The sequence below is a fragment of the Malaya genurostris genome, chromosome 2, assembly GCF_030247185.1.
Source record: "Malaya genurostris strain Urasoe2022 chromosome 2, Malgen_1.1, whole genome shotgun sequence".
In the NCBI taxonomy this organism is placed as follows: Eukaryota; Metazoa; Arthropoda; class Insecta; order Diptera; family Culicidae; genus Malaya; species Malaya genurostris.
Window position 1 is genome coordinate 133,929,581 of NC_080571.1, and position 24,674 is coordinate 133,954,254.

The 24,674-nt window shown below is 38.1% G+C and overlaps 2 protein-coding genes across 7 annotated transcripts in view; both read left to right on the top strand.

Moving 5' to 3' along the window:
- The first annotated feature begins 2,505 nt into the window (after positions 1-2,505).
- The window catches only part of LOC131429404 (GAS2-like protein pickled eggs), a 556,322-nt gene continuing 534,153 nt past the window's right edge, over positions 2,506-24,674 (top strand). The window contains exons 1-2 of one of the 6 annotated variants that reach the window (XM_058593485.1): positions 2,519-2,581; positions 3,041-3,205. The gene's annotated coding sequence lies outside the window, so the exon portion shown is untranslated. Of the gene's footprint in view, positions 2,582-2,625; positions 2,645-2,696; positions 3,206-24,674 lie in introns of those variants that run through there. The other 5 variants (XM_058593486.1, XM_058593488.1, XM_058593487.1 and 2 more) reach the window with 5 other exon arrangements.
- On the top strand, positions 12,030-13,130 carry LOC131428848 (uncharacterized). Its single transcript, XM_058592905.1, has one exon. The coding sequence runs from the start codon at positions 12,030-12,032 to the stop codon at positions 13,128-13,130; it is 1,101 nt and encodes a 366-aa protein (XP_058448888.1).

Consider the following 24,674-nt stretch of genomic DNA (forward strand, 5'->3'; position numbering starts at 1 on the left):
CGTACAAAATTTATCTACGAAATGTGCACACAAATTCGCACACAGACAGGTACTGTCCTCGTGGAGCTGATTCTAGTGCTATATAATACAAGGACTCTCCAAAGATTCGATCGGAAGTCGGGATTTCCAGCAATTCTATTACTTTCTCATAGAGATAGACAAAAATTGCGGTTCAACGAACACGTTTTTTCAACGATCATATTTCCGAAACCGGAAGTGCCAGCCATTTGATCTCCGAGCTTCATTCGCAATGCAATAGTAGCTTTCAAACGAACGTATGTTTGTTAAATTCGGTTGAGCAATCATCGAGAAATGTGAGTGTACAAAAAACAGTGCGATTTGACGAATATGTCACTTCAACGAGCATATCTCCGGAACCGGAATTGGCAGCCATTTGATCTTCAAACTTGATTCACAAGTCAATAGAAGCTTTTAAATGAGTCTAAGGTTGTTGAAATCGGTTAAGCCTTCTCCGAGAAAATTGTGCTTATAGAAAAAGTGCTATTTGTCGGTTACGTCACTTCTACGATCATATCTCCGAAAACGGAAGTGTCAGCTACATGCTCTTCAAGTTTCATCCACAATCTAATAGTAACTTACAAATGCATCTAAGCTTGTGGAAATCGACTCAGTCATCTATTAAAAAAATGAGCGTACTTTTAGATAAAAAGTGCGGTTTGCCTATTTGCCTATTTCGTCACTTCAACGATCACATCTCCGGAACAACCAAATTAACCAAAACTTGTTAAAATCGATTAAGCAACCTCCGAGAAAATTGAGCGTTTATATTAAAAGTGCGGTATCGGTTACGTCGCTTCTACGATCATATCTCCGGAACCGAAAGTGTCAGCTACTTGATCTTCTAACTTGAATCACAATCCAGTAGTAGCTTTCAAATCAGTTTAAGAGAATTTAGCGTATAAAATAAATTTTCGAAAGAGGAACATACATATACGCATACACACACATACATTTTCCGATCTCGTCGAACTGAATCGAATCGTATTTAACACTACTATTCTTAAAAGTTCCGATCAAAGGTCAGATTTCTAGCAATTCTATTACCTTTCTATAGAAAAAGTCAAAAAACGTAGCCAACTGGAAAGATAAAAAAATTAAATAAAACATTGAAAGCACTTTCAATGTATAAGGATGATGAAACTATAAATTATCAGTTAGTGGTACAGTGAAAACTAGGTTGTTTTTCTGTTTCATATAGCATACGCTAAGACATAATAGGTTAATAAGTACCTTTCTATGTAAGAAAAAGATGTGTTTCGTATAAAATTATTTCGTTTGTGTCACGTGAGCGAAAACTTCCATTTGACTATGTTAACAGTAGTGTGCCATAATTGGGTACCTACAGTTTTGGTACGTATGTATAGTGTATGTGATGCATTTTATTGAGCAAAACCATACCCGAAACGATGAATTAGAATAAACACATTTGCTAGAATACTCACAACGTGCTCATAGTAACACTTTGCATGGTATTGTTATTATTGATTTCTCTCTATAATCATAACATTGCTCTCTCGTACCCGGATTCTGCTGCAGTGATGCCACTTTTCTTTGAGGTGGATTAGTCAAAGAACCTATATATCCAGTTTGGAATGGATTCCAAATCAAAACGAAAACAACCAAATAATTTTCACTTAGAACTCCATGTGGAGTTTATATAAAAAAAAAACTCCAAATCAACCGGACTCCGGCGTAACTTTAAATTTTGAATACAATTCTGCCGACAATCGAATCGTTTAAAAATCTGTCGTTATTGAGTGAGAAAAAGCAGACTGAAATGATATCGTTTTTTTCGTCTTCTTCAATTCTTTCAAGTTTTCATGCTGATTTTCATTTTCTTTGGCTATACAATTGTTTTTATAATTAGTACATTAATCTGATGATCACTATTGTTCGGGGGTTCCTTGTTCTCTTTAAAACCCAAGTATTAATTGTTTTCATGCTGATTTTCATTGTCTTTAGCTATACAACTTTGCTTATAATTAGTACATTAATCTGATGATCACAATTGTTCGGGGTTTCATTGTTCTCTTTAAAACCCAAGTATGAATTGACCCAATCAAAAATAAGAAATTATAAATCTTTTCATGTTTTAACGACTCCTAGAACAACACCAAAATATTTGTGATATTACATCGAAATTGTTTCACATCATTGCTTGCAGCAATATTTCTAAAGTATGATCATAGTTTTTTTATTGTGATCAGATACATAACACACAAAAATGTAAATACCCATCGAATTCGTGAACAAGTTCACAAAAATTAATGACGATAATTGTATTTACGATTCTGATCATTTTCTCAATTAGACATACGAAAATGAAACTTCATGTATACTATTGAACAATAATTCATAATGAATCAAAAATTTCTGAAGAATTGACACTAAGTTCGTAGATTCTAGAAGTTCGTCCATAGATCTACGAAAAATCCAAAAGATTGGCATCGCTGGATTTGCGAGAATCCTATCGGTGCATCATTGTGTAAACTATGGAACAAAACCCAGCTTTTCATTTCGTTGAAGTTCAGTTTATGTACTTACTTCGAGATCATCGTATGTATGTTTTGTTGAGTTTGTAGATTGTTCGACTGTTTTCATGTGTTTTAATCATATATTACAGGTCTTGTTCTCTTTGTTTATTCATATGCTACTTCGGTGATTCATGATCAAGCTTTTGAGTAAATGATTAGAGCAGACCTTGGCGTCAGAGCTGTTATCGATAATTTCAAAATTAATCAGCCGTCGGTATCCGTGTATGCAGGAACTGTCTGTTTTTATAGAGTTGCAATGCAATAATTGTAAACACAATGTTTTTTTAGAATAACAAAGATTCAATGGTGTATCACATTTCCAATTGACCATTTTTGCATCGTTACTCATATAAATATCAAAACGTGTCTAGTGCGGAAGTGAATATTGGATTTCGTCATCCCAGTATCATAAAATACACAAAGAATGTAGCAGCCCGAATGTGAATCACAGTAATTTTTCAAAATTTATTTTGATATCAATTTAGAGGACAACCTCAGTGAAAAAATAGGGTTTTTGCTACTTATTGACATCGCTACGTCTTATCCACATTTGATTTATATGTTTGGTGACTCACAAATTATATGAGTTATAAAAAATTAGCTAGTGAAAGCGAGAATTGTTTACGAGAAAAGTTCTAAAATTTCAACAGGTAAGTCGTTTTTATACAACATGATATAAACTCTTTTCACATGCAGAGTTGTTAGCACAATGAGTAGAAATTCAATTAAATTGTGTAATAAATAATGGTGATAAATGTTTCGGTATGCCTCATTGCTCGAACACGTGTCGCATTAATCGGGTAGTATTAGTACATTTAGTACATAAGTTTTTACAATTTAATTAATGACTATGATTGCGTAACTTGAAAAGTAATACGAACAGCGGAACTCAGGATGATGGCCACCGTAGCTGTTAAACGAGTAAGGGAGGTCAGTCAGGTCTTAATTCAATGATCGATGGTAAAAGAGTGTAGAACGAGTGAAGTATCATTTCCTGTCCTAAAGAGGGTCAGCTAGTGTGTCGCATAAAAATAAACTCTTCTAAATGCACTCAGTGGTGTGATAATTCCTTTCTCTTATCAATTTAACAGTATAATTGCAACTCTTTTATCATTAGGATAATATCTAACACAAATTTGGGTTGATAATTTTTTTCACAAATTCATTCAGTTCATTCGGTTAGTTCACAAAAGCATGACTTAGCACTTATGTCGCATATCCGACAACATTTTCATTAGCCACTTTCTTAAAAAAAATGTGCCAATAGAATTGAAGGCGATTTATCGGTTGCGTCATTTGTCTATGTATTATTTTGGTAAACTTCATTCCGGTTTTGTACCGAAAATAAGGTAACCTGCAAACAACCTGTACGTTAAACGAACTCAGTGTCGATTCAACTTCCATTCGGCAGCAATACCGATTTATACCGATTATTGTACTCGATACAGTAATACACATATGTTCTCGTAAAATATCAATAATTCTAATCCATACAGATAAACACCAACTGGTGCTTTTGTGTTTGATTGCACTATTTCCAATCAGGTAGTGCAACCTTTGATTGGTGCTCTCTAAATACATTTTCAATCGCAGATCATATAGATGTTGATGTGCATTCACTGTGAAAACATTCAAACAGTCTTCGAGTTCAAATTGAACTACCATCTCCGCCTAGCAGTTCAATTTGAACCGCTAATTCAAACAATCATTCAAAATGACGATGTAAAACTGGTATGCGTCGGTACATGCGGCTTTGCTCCGTTCGCAGCGTGCTTTGTTCAATTTCATATAGCGTGCAGAGTTGCCACATTTAAATCTATATTTTTCAGGTGAAAAATGTAAATTTATAAATCTTTTGTCCAATATGTACCTACTTGTAAGTGTTATTACAAAATCATTATAACGACACTTTACTATAAACGTACACTTATTGCATTTCTCATATAGAAAGTTTATGCAATCACTTGAAAAATTGACTAGTGAAAATTGGCCCAGAAAGCTCTCACTTAAATTGGTTTACCGATGTCAGCTGTTTCATCCTCTTTTGCTGATTTTTTCTGTAAAATTTACATTTCATCACAGCGGTCGTCAAATGGTGAGTCTAAGTCTTCACAAGTTCCTTTCTTAGTAGCAGAATGAGAGGGTGCGAAATGGCTTATAAGTGAAAGCCCATCCAAAAGTGCAATGTTCATCATAGTGTATAACAACATATATTTCTGGGGACGGGTATAGCGTGATGGGTAAGTCGATGCCTTTCACGCAGCCTGCCTGGGTTCGATTTCCAACCCCGCACATAGGGTCAGAAAGTTTTTCTGTCCCGAAGAGGTGAATTAACATTGATGTTAAAGCCTCTATAATAGAAACAAAAAAAATCATATATTTCTGTTGTTTATTACATCATTTATTATATACTGAATTGAATAATTCAACATTATATTATATATAATTATTATTACTATTATCATTGCTATTATTATTATGACTATTATTATTTTGGCCTTCTTAACTATCTTAGCTATCTGATAATCAAGTACGGATCTACATGTTGTGCATTTTCCTACGTACTTCCTCGAATCTAGGGCATTCGAATAGCACGTGTTCTGTTGTCTCATCGACGTTATCGAACTTCGGGCACCATGGTGATGTTGCGTACCCGAACCGATGTAAGTTCTTCCTGGAGCAGCCGTGGCCGAACAGGAACTGCGTCAGGTGGAAGTTTACTTTGCCATGCTTCCTTTCTACCCACGTCGACAGGTTTGGGATGAGCCTATGCATCCACCTTCCTTTCTCCGTCTCATCCCACCCCTGCTGCCACCTCCTCATCTAGCTGATTCTCATAATCTTCTTGTCTCTGCTGGTAGCACTCGGTATCCTCTGCCATGGTGATGCAGATGTGGATCATTCCGACGATAACGCATACTGCCTCCAACGATATTGTTCTATACGCACTCGAGACTCGCATGGCCATCAGCCGGAACGCACTGTTCAGCTTTTCACGATTCCGCTTTTTTTTCCTGCGTCGCACTCCAAGCAGGTACCCCATACCGCAGTATCGATGAGGAAACACTAGCTATCAGGCGTCTTATGCTGCTTCTCGTACCACCGACGTTTGGCATATTCCTTGCTATTGCGTTCATTGCTTTCGCCGACTTCTTTGCCTCCACTTCTTCAAATGTCTCGCCTAGCACCGTTGAGGCTATATCATCAGCAAAACCCACGATTTTCACTTTCCTGGGCAGCTTAAGTGTCAAGACGCCATCGTACATCCTGTTCCAAAGAGATGGACCGAGGATGGACCCTTAAGGAACGCCCTCAGTGACTCGCATTGACTTCTGCCCTTCGTTCGTTTCGTACACCAAGATTCTATTCTAAAAATAGCTCTTTAGGATGTGACACAGATAGTCGGGGACACGCATTATGTGCAGCCCTGAGGAGATGGCCTCCAGCTGGCGCTGTTAAACGCGTTCTTCACGTCTATCGTGACCACGGCACAGTATCGATCTCCTCCTCGCTTTTGTTTGGATGCCGTTTCAGCACTCTTCGGCACTGTTTGAATCGCGTCCACCACCGATACTCCTTTGCGGAATCCGAACTGCATATTCGACAGTTATCCCGAGCAAAGTCAAACATCAAAACGAGAGCAAATCGAAATCTTATTATGATAGCAACATCACATTGAAATCTTAATTTGATCTCAGCTCATTAATTTTGCAATTGATATCACATTATGTTATCATTTTGCTGTTAATTTTGGAAAAAAAACTTGGGAGGCAAAAATTTTGGGATACTCTGTGGTAGTTGTCCGGAACCATAACCGTGATCAAGGAAAAGATTTTTGTCAACACTTTTGCAACCTTTACATCAATAATCCTCTATATTTTTACTTGCGAGATTATTGTTGTAACACCACATATCTGGAGGACATTGGATAGGTTGACGATCATTGGTGCCACGTCTATCTGAAGCTTTTTTATCATCTCCTTTAGCGATCTCCTGGCATACTGGGCCTTCACCAGATCCGGCCAAAAGGGGCATTCTCATCTCTCTGATCGTCAGCCACAGAAAGACCTTCGTCAGGAACTTGATATGAAAAATACATTTGACGTCCACGATTTCCTTCTGGTGGGGTACGTTAAATATCAGATTCTCTAACAGTTTTCGCGTTTAGTTAAAAAAAAAAGATGTTAAATGTTCTGACTATTATTTTCGGTTGTTGTTTTGACCGTTATTTGTGGTTCAGAATTCGAGTATCGGTATTGCCAAAGTGATTGTTTTTCCGTGCATCAACTAACAAGTCCTTTGAATAATACGCTCTTATTTATATCATACTAGCTGAATTACCCGGCGTTGCTCGGAAATGTTTCGTGAATACAAGGCCTTAAAAACAATTTTAGCAATTGTTCTGAACATTGAAATACTCAGAGCGTAGTGAAACACAGCTTATTTCCACATAATTGCACAAGATTGTGATAATGATTATTTGATAACGAAAGGCTGTTCATAACTACGTTAGATAATACTTTCGTTCTATAGAATAACGATTCAGTTAATTCAACTGTTGTCGTAAACTTATTTTCATGAGCTTGGGTCGACAGTTTTCACAATTTACCTAAAAAATGCACATTAATTTTATGATTTCTTCAACAATTCAGATCAATTTTACCTCCCTTGGTTAAGAATATTTATTCCCCTGCCTCTTGATTTGATGTGAAGGTAGTATCTGTATTTATCAAGAAGTATCTTTTCTCGTTCGATGAATTTTACATTGAACTCCTCTTTTGTTAGTGAATTTGCAAAAGCTCTCTGCCCTCTGAGTAGTGTAAAAAGTATCTGTGCTCGTCAAAAAAGAGAGGGGGGATGAAAATTGATTTTCCAGACTCTTTTCTCCTAGTCTATATCCTCCGACTTCCCTCGTTTATCGACAAATAAGATAAATTCAACAATAAACCTCTTTTTCGAGGCACTTGCTACAAACTCCAACCTTTTGTTCACCTGTGCAATGAATATCTGATCTCGACAAGAAAAAATAGTTTTATTAACACCTCTGAATTGCAAAATGTACCTCTGCCAAGTTTGGTGAGTCGTTATGTAATTATTCCGATATTTACAAACAATTGAGCTGAGATCTTCTTCAATTGGCGCTTGTTATCTTTTCACGCGTATAAATATCCTTACGATCATCTCTTAGTTGTAATAAATATCTGTGCCTGTCGAGAAATTTCGATTTCGTAAAACTCGAAACATTTTGCCTCAAATTCCCCCTGTTAGCAAACACATACTGCAACCACCACCTCTCCCACCCCCTCCTCATTAAAATATCTCTTATAAGAACCTATGAACAGCAAGAACTACTTGTGCCAAGAAAGTTAATAATCTATTGAGTTGTTTTGGAGTTATGTTCGATCATATATACAATTTATCCTTTGCATGTTTGAGTTTGATCTTCTGTTGAAGACCCTAGCTAGGCCTCCTTTCCCATAAAAATACACTTATGACCATCTCTGAAGAGTAAGAAGTATCTGTGCTAAATTTGATAGCAATCCGTACAGTAGTTTCGGAGTTATAACATTAAAAACATTACACCCCCCTTTTCAAAGGCTCGTAGGCCTATAGCGTAATATGTCTTCTATCAGAAACTTTCAAGCGCTGTAGGAGCGCTTGGCGAATAAATTCCTAACTAACATATTTTTCATATTGTAGACCTTGACATCCCGCACAACTTTCCTTAGAAAAAAAAGCTTTGAAGATTTCAGGTTCTGAGCTAGATCATATTATAGTCAAATATAGTCCATATAGTACAGCGATTTTGCATTAATATTTGAAAAATTTAGAAAACTAGTTTGAAAAACCTATTCTCTAAATAATCAGATTTCCATGAATTATCTATGTTTAATTCATTTTATCTGAAGCAAGCAAATGAATTGCTTAATGTTCGCTCCGAAATTAATCTTCATCGAATGATCCCGAATTTAAGTCTACACAAGAATTAAAAACTTGCTAAATCAGTGTGATGCTGTCTGTGGGCAGAAGTGAGATACTCGTTCATTGTCCCAATTAGTCGAAATAAGTAAGATATTTTTTTTTGAATCGAAATAACATATGATCTGGGATTGCTTATTGTCATATTCCTAATTCACGTCTCCAGTAAGCCTTTGCTGTAAAAGACTTCACTCTAAAGCGCTCGCTCTTCTGAGCCTAGAAATTCGTATTTCAAAGTGATTACATACTCGAGTAGTGTGAGATCAAATAAATAACTCAATTTGATATTATGATGTTCACATGCAACAGCTTCTGGATACGAAAAAGACAAAGACCACATTTTCATACCTATCAAATAGCCGCACTGCCATTCACGATGGCTGCGGGACGGATGCGACGAAACGACTGTACATCGGCTAAAACTACCTGTATACAGCTTCGTGAATCAACACTGCTTGTCATATGATCGAAAATTCTCCATCTACTTACAGCTTAACGTCACAGTTCATAGCATTCGCAGAGAGTTCGAAATCCAAATCACCTAGGTTCGAAACCCAAGTCTCTCTGTGGAGGTGTTGTGCTTTTTGACGCTTTTTTATTGTTGCAAGTAATATCGCCTAAAGGTATACTATCCCGGGTCTTTTGCCCGATCTATTTTTAGCTTATGCTTGCGACTTGTTTGTTTTCATTAATGTCTTTTTAAAGCAAATCAATAACTGATTATGCATTCCAGGTTTGTTCTCGTTGCTTGATAATAACTTCAAATTTAAAACTAGTTTTGCTATCAACAAGAAAAAATCTATATCTTATTTAGATTTCAGTTTGCTTTCGCTGTTAGCAAAAATAGTTTTCTTTTTGCTATCATCGGAATATCTTTTTGCTTTCGATTTTGATGTTTTGCCACTTAAAACGACCAAAACAACAGCAAATTGAGTAATCGATAAATGCGAACATCACAACATCAAAATGAGTTTTCTATTTGATCTCACACTCTGCTCGGGTAGCGTTTCCCCTCCGTACATTTAGTCAACCTGTTCAGGACGATTCTTTCCAGGAGTTTCCCGCGTGTATCCAGCAGGCATATAGGCATGATCGATGCCGGATCTCCCGGTGGCATCCCTGACCTTGGCAGCAATACCAGTTTCAGTATCTTCCACATTTCTGGGAAGCTGCCTTCAACCAGGCATCTTTGCAGCACCGTCCTGAACATGTCCGGGCATGCCAATGCTGAGGCTATCAGCGCTACGTCTGGTCTTTGGCTTCAGTTTTCGCGGCATTGTAGCGTCACAAGCCGTAACCATCTTTCTTGTTAGCTCACCCGCATGAGTGTTCTCTGATCCGCTATCCGGCCGAAGTGCCTCAACGAAGAGATCCTTGTCGAAGGTATTTGTTTTCCATATTTGCTTACCGGTCATGCTTCTCCGATTCACAACAGGGTTCTGTTTCCCGATGCAATATCTAATCGCCTGATGATCACTATGAGTGTCGTCCTCGCAAACTCACCATTTCATGTTCGCCGTCAGTGAAGGACTACAGAATGTGACGTCGATGACAGATTCCCTCCTATCTTTTCTGAATGTGCTAACGGAGCCTTCATTACACAAACGTTCATCTAGCTTCGCTAGGGCTTTCTGCAAGATATATCCTCTTGTGTTGGTGAATCTACTGCCCCACTCTACAACCCAGGCATTGAAGTCACGTCTGGTCAAACTGTCGCCGTTGATTTTTGTGATCACGAATCCTTCAGAACTGTCTACTTCTTCTTGAATCGGAAGGCTGCCCATAAATTGTATCGCAGCCGCACCCGTCCTATCCATCACCCAGTTGCCGTTGTTCGGGGTAACTTGATACGGCTCTGAGATAATCGCGACATCACACATAGTTTCCGTTGTTGACAGCAACAACAGTTGTTGTGCGGTGTCGCAATGATTCAGGTTTATCTAGGTAACCTCCATTGATATTGGCCTGCGCTCGCCCTCTTGTAGGCAGGGCATCTTAAGCCACCCGTCTGGTGGTCGTTCCCGTCCTCTGAAGTGCAAAGCATGCACTTTGGTTTCTGCTTGCAGTCTCTCGCAACATGACCCGTCTCTCCGCATTTCCAACACATTTTTTATCTGTCCGGGCCTTTACAAGCCCCTGACCTTGCCTATTTATTTGCGGAGCGGCTTTCAATGTGCATTTTGACCATCCAACGGTTACTTTGTCAACCTCCAGTGCCTTGTTAGCTGCGCTAACTGGCAGACGAATCATCGCTGTATGTGTGCCTCCAAACGACTTCGGATCACTATCTGCACATCGCCGAGGTTGCACTGCGCTTTTAGTGCACCAGCCAACTCATCCACCGTTGTGACCTCGCCCAGGTCCCTGCACATAATTGCTATTTCCGGGCTTAGGGTCCTTCAGCATCCTTTCTCAACGCTTTAGCCATACTCTCCTGCATAGTCGAGCTGTCGACCGTAAGATCCACTTTCAACTCGAAAAGCATTTCTTCTTTTTGTGTCTCACTTTCACGACGTTCTCGCACAAAGTGCTGCGTACGTCATAGCGCCGTTAGCCTTGGCCAGTACGGCATCTTCCTTTGGTATCTTCTGTCGACGCGGAGGTTTCTTCTGCTTTGTGTTTCTCATCTTATTCTGCTGTCCCTGGTTCTTCTTTTTTTTCTTTCGACTAACAGGGTCACACCCTTCTGCTTCCTATGAAGTAGCGTCTGTTCCTGCAGCGGCAGCCTCGCCCGATTCTTCCTTCTGTGAATTGGCACCTGTTCCTGCAGCGTGTGTGTGTGTGTGAGTATGCGTCAAATAATGTCACTCATATAGGTTGCTATTGAATTTCATCATCATTTCATCATCCCCTCCTCCCAGGGAAAACTTTTCAACATCAAGTTCCATAAAGGCAATAAAACAGTTATCATTTCAGCTGATGAATATGAAAGGAAAATGGCGGACCTCGTGAATGATGGTAACACGTATAAGAAACTTAAATCAGACCCAACAATGAAAATAATGAAAAAAATTTGAGGTTTTTTAGACACATGGCGTGATAGAAAGCTCATCGATTGGCGTACCCACAGAATGATGAAAGTATCAAGCTGCAATCCCCCACGGATTTATGGTTTACCAAAAATACATAAACCGGACAGACCTTTACGTCCTGTAGTGTCGACTATAGGATCAGCCACGTACAGAATAGCACAGTTTTTATCTGGAATCATAGACAACATTGTGGGAAAAAGCGATTATCACGTTAGAAATAGTTTTGAGTTCGCGGAACAAATAACAGGAATTCATATAACCGAAGAGGAAGTTCTGTTCTCGTTGGATGTTACGTCATTATACACAAACGTACCAATTGATTTTGCGATAGATTGCCTAAGGATGAGATGGAAGGAGATAGAAAAACACACAAACATCGATCGAGAGAGTGGTCAAGTTGGTGTTGGAGTCGACTTTTTTCGTACATAGGGGAGTTGTATACGCTCAAACCTTCGGCGTTCCAATGGGATCTCCACTTTCGCCGGTTATTGCTAATGTGGTAATGGAACGTCTAGAACAGGAATGCATAACAACCTTGGAAGAGAAACATGTACCAATTAAAGTCTATCGTCGTTATGTGGATGATTGCTTCTGTGTAGGACATGAGGAACACATTCAGCAAGTTGTAGAGTGTTTCAACAATTTTCACAGCAAACTTCAATTCACTATTGAAAAAGAAGAAAATGGAAGGTTGAAATTTCTGGACATGATGTTGACCCGGAGAGACGATCACATCGAACGAATCTGGTCACCTAAACAAACAGATGGAAGATACCTGGATTTCGGCTCGGAAAGTCCATATGCGCATAAATGCAACACAGCGATTGCGCTCATAGATAGAGCAATTAAGCTGTCTGATTGTAAGAACCGTCCATCAGCAATACGAACGGCCAAAAACATCTTGCAGATTAACCATTACCCTAATTGGTTTGTTTGCAAGACCCTAAAGGAACGTGTTCATAAGCATTACAACAGCCTGCAGGAGAGAAAAGTAACAACTCCTGAGCAATCGTATGTTGCAGTTCCGTACATTCCTGGGCTTAGTGAAAAATTAGAAAGAATTTTTAAAAAGTACAGCACAAAACTTGCATTTAGACCAAGAGATAAAATTAAAAATCAAGTTTTCACTAAGCTAAAGGACCCGAACCCACCAGGAAAACAGACGAATGTAGTATACACGATCCCGTGTGGTGCTGATGACGGGAAGGTTTACATTGTACAAACAGGTAGAAAGCTAGAGGCGAGAGTGGCGGAACACAAGAACGATACGAAGAAAAAAGACGCAAGAACTGGACTGTCTCAACACACACAACAAGAGGGACACCTTTTTGACTTTGCCAACACTCGGATACTGGAACGAATCGATAACCAGAAGAGCAGATTAACAGCAGAAATGTTTCACATAAAAATACTCGGAGAGGACAGAACGGTTAATCTACAACGTGAATGTGGAACATTTTGCACCACATACGATGGTCTGGTATCGAAGCTGCGACAGTATTGGAGTAGTAAAGCGTGTGGACGGTCTAGAACAAATGATCGTCCAATCGTCGGCAATGAGTGAGTGCGGAAGTGAGTGTGAATTTATGTAAATTGTAAGTCCATTGTTCCAATTGTGATTATTGAGTATGTAATATGTTTGATTGATTTGTGAAATTGTAAATTGTATGTTATTACTGACGAAAAATATATGTTGTAGGCGTCCGACGATGGCTGAAGCATAGTAAGCCGAAACGTTATGCAGTACAAAAAACGGCATTAGAGTGTATTTATTTCTCACCGAAAAGTATCAAAAAACAACAAAATCTCAAGTTCCATGAGTAATAGAATAATTATATAAAAGGGGAAGTGACGATGCAAAAAAAAATCTTCTAGGTTCCAAGTTCCCGGTTCCAGAAGTATTGGAAGTAGTGGTAAAAAACACTAAAACGAGACTCACTCAATTTTCTCAGAGATGATTTGATCGATTTACACAAACAGGCTCAAATAAAGTTCCTATAGTCTCATAGGTTGCTGTTTATTTTATTCCTGGTCCGACTTCCGGTAAAGTATGTTTAATCATTTAGTGCGACGATGCGAAAAAAAAAGAAAAATTCTCATTAACTTGACATAACTGTTTACAAATTGAAAAGGTTATGTTAGTTCATACTCAAAGAACATTTATTATTTTATTCAATATTGAAACAAAAATTCTCAGAATCTTCTAGTGATTTTTTTTAATATAAGTAATATGAGAAAGCCATCATTACACCACTGGGTGGATTGAAGAAGGTTTTTTACATGAATACGTCTTACTTCAGTATGGGGCGCCTTTTACAAATTCGCCATGTGAAAGAATCGGTAAAAATTAATCGTGAATATCTCGAGTTATACTGACCGTAGTAATTTAATACTTCTTACATGCCATCAGAAATATGATTAGCAATTTATGATAAAATATTCCATAGTGTAAAATAACCATAAATAACTCATAAACTAAGTCTTCTCAAACTTTTGAAAGCAATGAGGAAAACTCGTCTTGCTTGCTTGTCTTTTTCGAACCCGAGTCGAGGGTTTTGAGCTATTTAGACACATATCAGTCAAGATGTTGTACTAGATGAGTATAAAAGGAAAATTTAATAAAAAATGTTTATTCATTCTAGTGCGTTAGACGGAACTGGACGTCAAGGTGAGGAACAAACCTTCTTCATTGGCTTCGGTTAATGACGATAAGGTTGGAACCTAGGGTAAATAAAGTAACATAATAATAATGAATCGTCTGCGTGATATAAAGCCTTGAACACTCAGGTCACAGCTCTCTCAGCAAAACAAATCTGTGTCCAAAACGACTGCCATGCAATATTGGATATTGAAAAGGCATTCTATAATGTATGGCACGCTGGCCTGGTGTTTAAACTGCATCGCTATAATTTTCCGATGTATCTTATTAAAATTACCAAAAATTATCTTGCAGATTGAGCATTCCAGGTTTCTCTGAATAATGTACTTTCAGAAAGATTTACTATTTCGGCTGGTGTACTCCATCCTGTACAACATTTTTACATCAGATATCCCGCCTCTTTCGGGTGGTTGTGCTCTATCACAATTTGCTGATGATATTGCCATTCTTTACCCTCCCGTGGTTGATGGGCTTGACGGTATTGCAAACATCATCAGATACGATTAATTATTGTTACAATTTAATATAAATATGTGTTATAACTTTTAGTTTAATTATTGAGCTTATTGAGTGAGGCATGATTTGAACAAGATGTTGATTGCAATACGCTCCAACATCCGGGGTTGGAGAGGCCGGTAGGGCTTAACTGAGCTCTTTTTTATGTTTCGTTTTCATACTACCGGCCCTTATTACCAGTGTGAAGTGGAAATTAAGTGAAATGAACGTACCCCAGTCAGGTTTCACACGATAACGGAATAGTTGAATGGTGAATTAAGTTCATCTTTGACGTTTATTCTGTGAGGTTGTGTTGTGCTCGTGTGGGATCTGATGGATGAGGTGATATGTGAGTGAAGTGTAAGTGAAGTGGAATGCCAGAACGGTAATAAAGGCCACCGTTTCAGCTCAGGACCAACGATCGACCAATAGAAGAGATAGAAATTGGGTGACGGCACCTCCATTCATCTCAAATCCATTAGTCATTTCATATATGAAAATCATTAGTTAGAGCGAGATCTGTTGTGTTTGTTCGATAGATTGACTTCGAGAGTAAAATGAAATTAGAAGTATTTCGTGTCGCTATAACAGCAATATCGTACATATTCTGAACTACTTTTATGCGGTATTGCTTATCAAAGATGAAGCAAAGATTTTGTATTTGATTTCATCACAATTCATTTATTGAAAGTCGAGTAATCGGTAGAATAATATGGTGACTCTATTAATGAAATGACTATTGGCACATTGAATTTAGTTAAAATCTATTAGAATAGAAATAGTAAATCAATGTTACAATGTTTGCGTGTGAAATACATATTTGTATATATGTATATGTATGTACACATGTGTGTGTATGTATGTATGTGTGTGTATGTCAGTATGCCTTGGTGCCTGTACATATTTATACATGTATGTATGTATGCGTTGTATCCCTGTGCTTTGGATGATGAGCTACAGGTCGCGTACCCCCGGTTGGTGGATGGGGGAGGGAGTCAATTTACACTTCGCGTATTGACAAAGTCGGACCATACCGAGATCGATCGTTCGCTTATAAATGCAAAAGATGAAAATTATTATGTTGTCTGGATCGATCACGGAGTGGACAGGACTAATAATGCTTGAAATTGACAATAGGTCATTAGGTGGTTTCGAGCATTCTTATGGCTGGAATTGGTCACCAATTTGAATTATTTTGATCCAGTTGGGATGAATATGAATATACCATATTCGTCCTGAGCTTGGTGAATTTAATTCTAAAAGGAGGACTATTGTTATCAGGAATAGGAGTAAATTGATATCTTATGAACCGTTTAGGAACTTTCAAACCTTTCCGATCCGGCTCGGTATCGGTAATGTTTACAAATTGCAATGACGGTGAAACTGATTAATCAGGTGTGAATACACTCTCAAATCGGGGAAGGTTTGAATGTACTTAGATTTCTCCAACTTGGACACAGATGTCACCTTTTAACTAAGAGTGTGAGATTTGTGTTTCTGGAAGAGAACGATTCACGTGGACCATTTCATCTAATCACACCTAGTATTTCATCACGAAATACATGTAGTTCTTGTTTCCTGGATGGGTGCTCAACACTAGAAGGCCCAAAACATAGTTTAGACCTAAACTACTCTAAAGCAGCCAAAATGATTGGAAGAGAAAAAGTCAATAATAAAAACTGTGACAGAATAAATAAAAGCTAGTGTAGTGTTCTTAACAAAACCGAGCCTGCTAAAACAAAGGATTATCATCGAAGATTTAAGACCAAAAAACAGACCCTAGACTGTTCTCAAGACGAAGCAAAATAGGTATTTAATAAAATTACCTAGCTTTTGGTAAGTAAAATGCCTTAAGATTTTTAATATCACTTTTATTATTATTAATATTATTATTATTATTATTATTATTATTATTATTATTATTATTATTATTATTATTATTATTATTATTATTATTATTATTATTATTATTATTATTATTATTATTATTATTATTATTATTATTATTATTATTATTATTATTATTATTGTATTTATTATTATTATCAATCTTATTATTATTCCTTTATTCTTGATAATCTACTAGCTTGTGATATTAACAGGTGTCTCCGGTATAGTAAAAAGCAATGCAATGGGGCAAAAAGAAACGTATCGTAACATCGACAAAGATAGAAACAATTAGAATAGATTAGATTGGATAGTGTAAGTAGACCAAACATATCTACATTGATTAGGGAACTTCAAAATAATAATCGTAAGTACCGCTTCAGACATAAAAGACTATATAGAAAAGCAGGGCCAAGACCGAAGCGGATACAATCCAAAATTTTCCAAAATTTTATCGACGATGACATTTAAGACACAGAAGCAGCTGGCAGGATGACAAAATACCAATAAGATACAGACGCACGACTCAATGATTGACTGGTTACAGGGTGAAGCACACACTTCCTGCTCAAGTGACAAATTCTCTGGCGAACTTGCAATAGAAGATATTCGTATCTTTCGTTGCAAATTGATAGCCGTAAAGGAATCTGTCGCTTGGGTTACATGCTGGAGGATTTCCTCCTTCGTTACTAGTGTTCATTTGGGCACCATAGCCTAGTTCGTCTGGTATGGAAAGTGTGGATCGTTGTAACCACCCCCCTCGGCCAGAGCAGCCTATAAAGGGAAAAAGAAAAAGATATTGCCATTCTTTACAAAGGTCGTGTCATTAACGCTCTGAAGAATAAACTTCATACAGGACTGCAGTTGTTTTTGTTAGGTTTAATCTGGTTCCCGAAACACGAAGGAAACGTGAGAAAATGTCGTGCATGTGTTCTATTTTCTGAGTAGTTGTAGCGATCACGGTAATATCATCGGCATAAGCGACAATTGAATCGTTTCCACACACTTCTTCGAATTGCTTTAAGAGCTGTACTACATAGAGAGCGAAACAGAGCGATTATAAGGGATTTCCTTGTGCGACCGATCGCTGTATGGGGAATAGTGCTGTTAAGTGTCCATTTAAGTTCAGTCGGCTTGATGTTCTTTCTGCGAATCTTGCGACAAGTGTTACCAGCCTGTGGTCGATACCGAGAGCACGCATGTTGTCAAAAAAGTTCTCACGATTCACACGATCGAATGCGCTGTCTAGGTCGAAAGAGATAAGCTTGCCTTCTTGCTTCGTGGCTTGAAAGATGTGATCACCGCTGGAGCATTTTTGGATATCCATCATATCCAGGGGATTTTCTAGATGCACTTGATCTTATTGCTGAGAGTATATATCTAAGTTATGTTATGGTCGTACGACTTACTTTACTATGGGGCGCCTTTTCAAAATTTACCCTCTGAGAGAGTGATAAGTTTTTGATCGTGAATATCTCATGCTATATCTAATGAATCAACATAATTCTTGCTTCGCGCCATCGGAAATATGATCACAATTTTATAATAAAATTTTCAGTTCTGTGACATATTCTCAAATAATTCAAAATTAAACTTTTCTGAAATGTTTGGTATAAACGAGTATCATAGAAGATAATTCATAAGGCGCCTTTGCCTTTCTCGTATTTTGAAAGCTCATAGCTCAGTGATCTGTAGAAGGATTAATATAATCTAACTACTGAAATGTATTCACCAGTACAGTTGTCGACAAATTGGATGGATTGGAGCAGGAAGAGAATTATAACGGAGCTGGAAGCGGCTTAGATAATGGTTTGTTCCGGGGATTCCCAGAGCACACACTGACGAAGGCTGGTCGAAAACGAAAAGCCTCAACGGCGAACTTGCCGGGGGGATGTCCAAGGCGTTCGAAGAGAACAAGAAAAAAAATTGAAAAACCAGATTATTTGTATAATTAATTATATTTTCAAAAAAATGCTAAAATTATTCATATAGTTGAATTCCGGATGAATAGTCCTATCTGAAAAGAAAAAAAATTAGATTAAAAACTTACGATATAGTTGAATTATTAAAATGAATTGAAAAAAAGGCGAGTAGGTAATGTCAGAGACATAACTGGATGTCGTGAATACGAAAACAACTGACATGTTCCTTAACACTTCCGAATATCAATTGTATGAATTATGCACGCATTCCCCTTTTTCACATTTTTCGCAAAAACAAAGAAAGCTTCACTTGATCTCGATTACTGTGAATTTCACACAGCGAGAAGTGCACAAATCTAAGCAAACTGTTCTTGATTTGCAGTAAACTGAGGATATTTCCCTACGATTTGCAAACAACAAATCCTAATAGTTCTTTAGAAAACTTTTAGAGCCATTAGAACGGCTGATATTGTGCAATGCTCTCCACCGTTGTTTTTTTTTCCCAATGCTAATGACTGGCAGCTGTGACGTAATCGCTCTTGTCGAAAGCGTGCAGACGACACAAAACACATCTGCTCGCAGTGGCGATACAATCCAAACTGATTCAAGTTTTGTTGAGAGGCTTGTTTCTACCTGATTTCGTTTGTAGCTTTTTCACTAATGGGCGGTCCTAACGGCTATAAAAATAGCCGCATACAGAATTTTAATGTCGATTATTTCATTTCGGATTTGCATATTTTATTGAAAGAAACTACCAATATGCTGTAGGGATTCGTTTCAGCATTCAGAAGAGTCAAACTGCGTAATTCTCTACGACATTAAACTCTGGAACATTTTTCGCAAAAAAAGGCTTCACTTGATCTCGATTACTGTGAATTTCACACAGCGAAAAGTGCACAAATCTAAGCAAACTATTCTTGATTTGCAGTAAACTGAGGATATTTCCCTATGATTTGCGAACAACAAATCCTAATAGTTCTTTAGAAAACTTTTAGAGCCATTAGAACGGCTGATATTGTGCAATGCTCTCCACCGTTGTTTTTTTTCCCAATGCTAATGACTGGCAGCTGTGACGTAATCGCTCTTGTCGAAAGCGAAACTAGCTGTGCAGACGACACAAAACACATCTGCTCGCAGGGGCGATAGAATCCAAACTGATTGAATTTTTGTTTTTCGTTTGTAGCTTTTTCACTAATGGGCGGTCCTAACGACTATAAAAATAGCCGCATACAGAATTTTATTGTCGATCATTTCATTTCGGATTTGCATAATTTTTTGAAAGAAACTTTCAATATGCTGTAGGGATTCGTTTCCAGCATTCAGAAGACTCAAATTGCGTAATTCTCTACGACATTAAACTCTAAAATATTTTTTGCAAAAAATAGGCTTCACTTGATCTCGATTACTGTGAATTTCACACAGCGAAAAGTGCACAAATCTAAGCAAACTATTCTTGATTTGCAGTAAACTGAAGATATTTTCCTACGATTTGCGAACAACAAATCCTAATAGTTCTTTAGTAAACTTTTAGAGCCATTAGAACGGCTGATATTGTGCAATGCTCTCCACCGTTGTTTTTTTTCCCAATGCTAATGACTGGCAGCTGTGACGTAATCGCTCTTGTCGAAAGCGTGCAGACGACACAAAACACATCTGCTCGCAGTGGCGATTGAATCCAAACTGATTGAATTTTTGTTAAGAGATTTCCTTTTATGTGATTTCGTTTGTAGCTTTTTCACTAATGGGCGGTCCTAACGGCTATAAAAATAGCCGCATACAGAATTTTATTGTCGATTATTTCATTTCGGATTTGCATATTTTATTGAAAGAAACTATCAATATGCTGTAGGGATTCGTTTCTAGCATTCACAAGGACCAAATTGAGGAACTCACTGCGATATTCACCACTTTTCGGAACATTTTTCCCGGACGATTTGTTGTACAGCAGCAGATATTTTGTTCTCTTCCTTTGAACGCGTTCTGATTGGCTGATGTTGACATGGAGCAAATGAGACAGGTTTTTTAATAGTGTACTATTGAAATACTTCAATGCTTTTGCTACACGTTTAAATTGAAAAATTTCGATTCTATTGGTAGTTAGATTACATAAATCCTTTCACAGATCACTGAGCTATGAGCTTTAAAAATACGAGAAAGGCTAACGCGCCTTATGAATTATCCTCTTTGATACTCGTTTATACCAAACATTTCAGAAAAGTTTAATTTTGAATTATTTGAGACTATGTCACAAAACTGAAAATTTTATCATAAAATTGAGATCATATTTCCGATGGCATGTCGCAAGAATTATGTTGATTCATTAGATACAACAATAGATATTCACGATCAAAAACTTATCACTCTCTCAGAGGGTAAATTTTGAAAAGCCACCCCATAGTAAAGTAAGTCGTATTCACGACAAAAATGGGTTGTATAGAGGTACAGTAAAGTAAATTCCGCATAATTCTTTCGGAGTATTATTATGGTTTTAAGAAGAACCGAATAGAAGTCTGGAATAGAGAACTGGACCCTGAGTTCAAGACCTAAATTTAGATCCAATAACAGACTCAGAATCCAGTTTCAGTCGCTGCTGGTTCTCGCCTTGATGGCCAGCAAGCGAATGAGAGATGCGACCTGAGCGTTTGAGGTTTTAACCACGCAGAAGGTGTATTCTCCGTCGCTGCTGGTTAACTCCCGCTGCTGCTGCTGGTTAAGGTCCTCTCACCTCGATGGCCAGCAAGCGAATGAGAGATGCGACCTGAGCGTTTGAGGTTTTAATCACGCAGAAGGGGCATTGTCCGTCGCTGCTGGTTAACTCCCGCTGCTGCTGCTGGTTAAGGTCCTCTTGCCTCGATGGCCAGCAAGCGAATGAGAGATGCGACCTGAGCGTTTGAGGTTTTAACCACGCAGAAGGTTCATTCTCCGTCGCTCCGTGCTGGTTAAGGTCCTCTCGCCTCGATGGCCAGCAAGCGAATGAGAGATGCGACCTGAGCGTTTGAGGTTTCAACCACGCAGAAGGTGCATTCTCCGTCGCTGCTGCTGCTGGTTAAGGTCCTCTCGCCTCGATGGCCAGCAAGCGAATGAGAGATGCGACCTAAGCGTTTGAGGTTTTAACCACGCAGAAGGTGCATTCTCCGTCGCTGCTGGTTGATGATTCCACTCCCACGACGTCTGCTTCCATCGAACGCACGAAAAGAAATGATCGATTTTCGACCACGGTTTCCCTTTTATACGCATTCAGTTGAAGATATGTGCCTGACTACCTCAAAATCGTCGTCCTTGCGCGAAAAACCCAGGCAAAAGTAAAGAGTTTTCCGCGTTGTTTTCAAATTTTAGGAAAACTTAATTTTTGAGTTGTTTGTGGTTATCGCACACTGTTCAAAATATTATCCTGAATTCCTGATCATATTTTTGATGAAATGGTGAAAGAATTATGTTGCTACCATTAATACAAGTCGAGATATTCACGATTAAGTTCTGCCCATTCTTTCATATGGCTAATTTTGAAAAGGCGCCCCATAGTAAAGTAAGTCGTATTCAAGACAAAAGGCGAGTAGGTAATGTCAGAGACATAACTGGATGTCGTGAATACGAAAACAACTGACATGTTCCTTAACACTTCCGAATATCAATTGTATGAATTATGCACGCATTCCCCTTTTTCACATTTTTCGCAAAAACAAAGAAAGCTTCACTTGATCTCGATTACTGTGAATTTCACACAGCGAAAAGTGCACAAATCTAAGCAAACTGTTCTTGATTTGCAGTAAACTGAGGATATTTCCCTACGATTTGCAAACAACAAATCCTAATAGTTCTTTAGAAAACTTTTAGAGCCATTAGAACGGCTGATATTGTGCAATGCTCTCCACCGTTGTTTTTTTTTCCCAATGCTAATGACTGGCAGCTGTGACGTAATCGCTCTTGTCGAAAGCGTGCAGACGACACAAAACACATCTGCTCGCAGTGGCGATACAATCCAAACTGATTCAAGTTTTGTTGAGAGGCTTGTTTCTACCTGATTTCGTTTGTAGCTTTTTCACTAATGGGCGGTCCTAACGGCTATAAAAATAGCCGCATACAGAATTTTAATGTCGATTATTTCATTTCGGATTTGCATATTTTATTGAAAGAAACTACCAATATGCTGTAGGGATTCGTTTCAGCATTCAGAAGAGTCAAACTGCGTAATTCTCTACGACATTAAACTCTGGAACATTTTTCGCAAAAAAAGGCTTCACTTGATCTCGATTACTGTGAATTTCACACAGCGAAAAGTGCACAAATCTAAGCAAACTATTCTTGATTTGCAGTAAACTGAGGATATTTCCCTATGATTTGCGAACAACAAATCCTAATAGTTCTTTAGAAAACTTTTAGAGCCATTAGAACGGCTGATATTGTGCAATGCTCTCCACCGTTGTTTTTTTCCCAATGCTAATGACTGGCAGCTGTGACGTAATCGCTCTTGTCGAAAGCGAAACTAGCTGTGCAGACGACACAAAACACATCTGCTCGCAGGGGCGATAGAATCCAAACTGATTGAATTTTTGTTTTTCGTTTGTAGCTTTTTCACTAATGGGCGGTCCTAACGACTATAAAAATAGCCGCATACAGAATTTTATTGTCGATCATTTCATTTCGGATTTGCATAATTTTTTGAAAGAAACTTTCAATATGCTGTAGGGATTCGTTTCCAGCATTCAGAAGACTCAAATTGCGTAATTCTCTACGACATTAAACTCTAAAATATTTTTTGCAAAAAAAAAGGCTTCACTTGATCTCGATTACTGTGAATTTCACACAGCGAAAAGTGCACAAATCTAAGCAAACTATTCTTGATTTGCAGTAAACTGAAGATATTTTCCTACGATTTGCGAACAACAAATCCTAATAGTTCTTTAGAAAACTTTTAGAGCCATTAGAACGGCTGATATTGTGCAATGCTCTCCACCGTTGTTTTTTTTCCCAATGCTAATGACTGGCAGCTGTGACGTAATCGCTCTTGTCGAAAGCGTGCAGACGACACAAAACACATCTGCTCGCAGTGGCGATTGAATCCAAACTGATTGAATTTTTGTTAAGAGATTTCCTTTTATGTGATTTCGTTTGTAGCTTTTTCACTAATGGGCGGTCCTAACGGCTATAAAAATAGCCGCATACAGAATTTTATTGTCGATTATTTCATTTCGGATTTGCATATTTTATTGAAAGAAACTATCAATATGCTGTAGGGATTCGTTTCTAGCATTCACAAGGACCAAATTGAGGAACTCACTGCGATATTCACCACTTTTCGGAACATTTTTCCCGGACGATTTGTTGTACAGCAGCAGATATTTTGTTCTCTTCCTTTGAACGCGTTCTGATTGGCTGATGTTGACATGGAGCAAATGAGACAGGTTTTTTAATAGTGTACTATTGAAATACTTCAATGCTTTTGCTACACGTTTAAATTGAAAAATTTCGATTCTATTGGTAGTTAGATTACATAAATCCTTTCACAGATCACTGAGCTATGAGCTTTAAAAATACGAGAAAGGCTAACGCGCCTTATGAATTATCCTCTTTGATACTCGTTTATACCAAACATTTCAGAAAAGTTTAATTTTGAATTATTTGAGACTATGTCACAAAACTGAAAATTTTATCATAAAATTGAGATCATATTTCCGATGGCATGTCGCAAGAATTATGTTGATTCATTAGATACAACAATAGATATTCACGATCAAAAACTTATCACTCTCTCAGAGGGTAAATTTTGAAAAGGCACCCCATAGTAAAGTAAGTCGTATTCACGACAAAAATGGGTTGTATAGAGGTACAGTAAAGTAAATTCCGCATAATTCTTTCGGAGTATTATTATGGTTTTAAGAAGAACCGAATAGAAGTCTGGAATAGAGAACTGGACCCTGAGTTCAAGACCTAAATTTAGATCCAATAACAGACTCAGAATCCAGTTTCAGTCGCTGCTGGTTCTCGCCTTGATGGCCAGCAAGCGAATGAGAGATGCGACCTGAGCGTTTGAGGTTTTAACCACGCAGAAGGTGTATTCTCCGTCGCTGCTGGTTAACTCCCGCTGCTGCTGCTGGTTAAGGTCCTCTCACCTCGATGGCCAGCAAGCGAATGAGAGATGCGACCT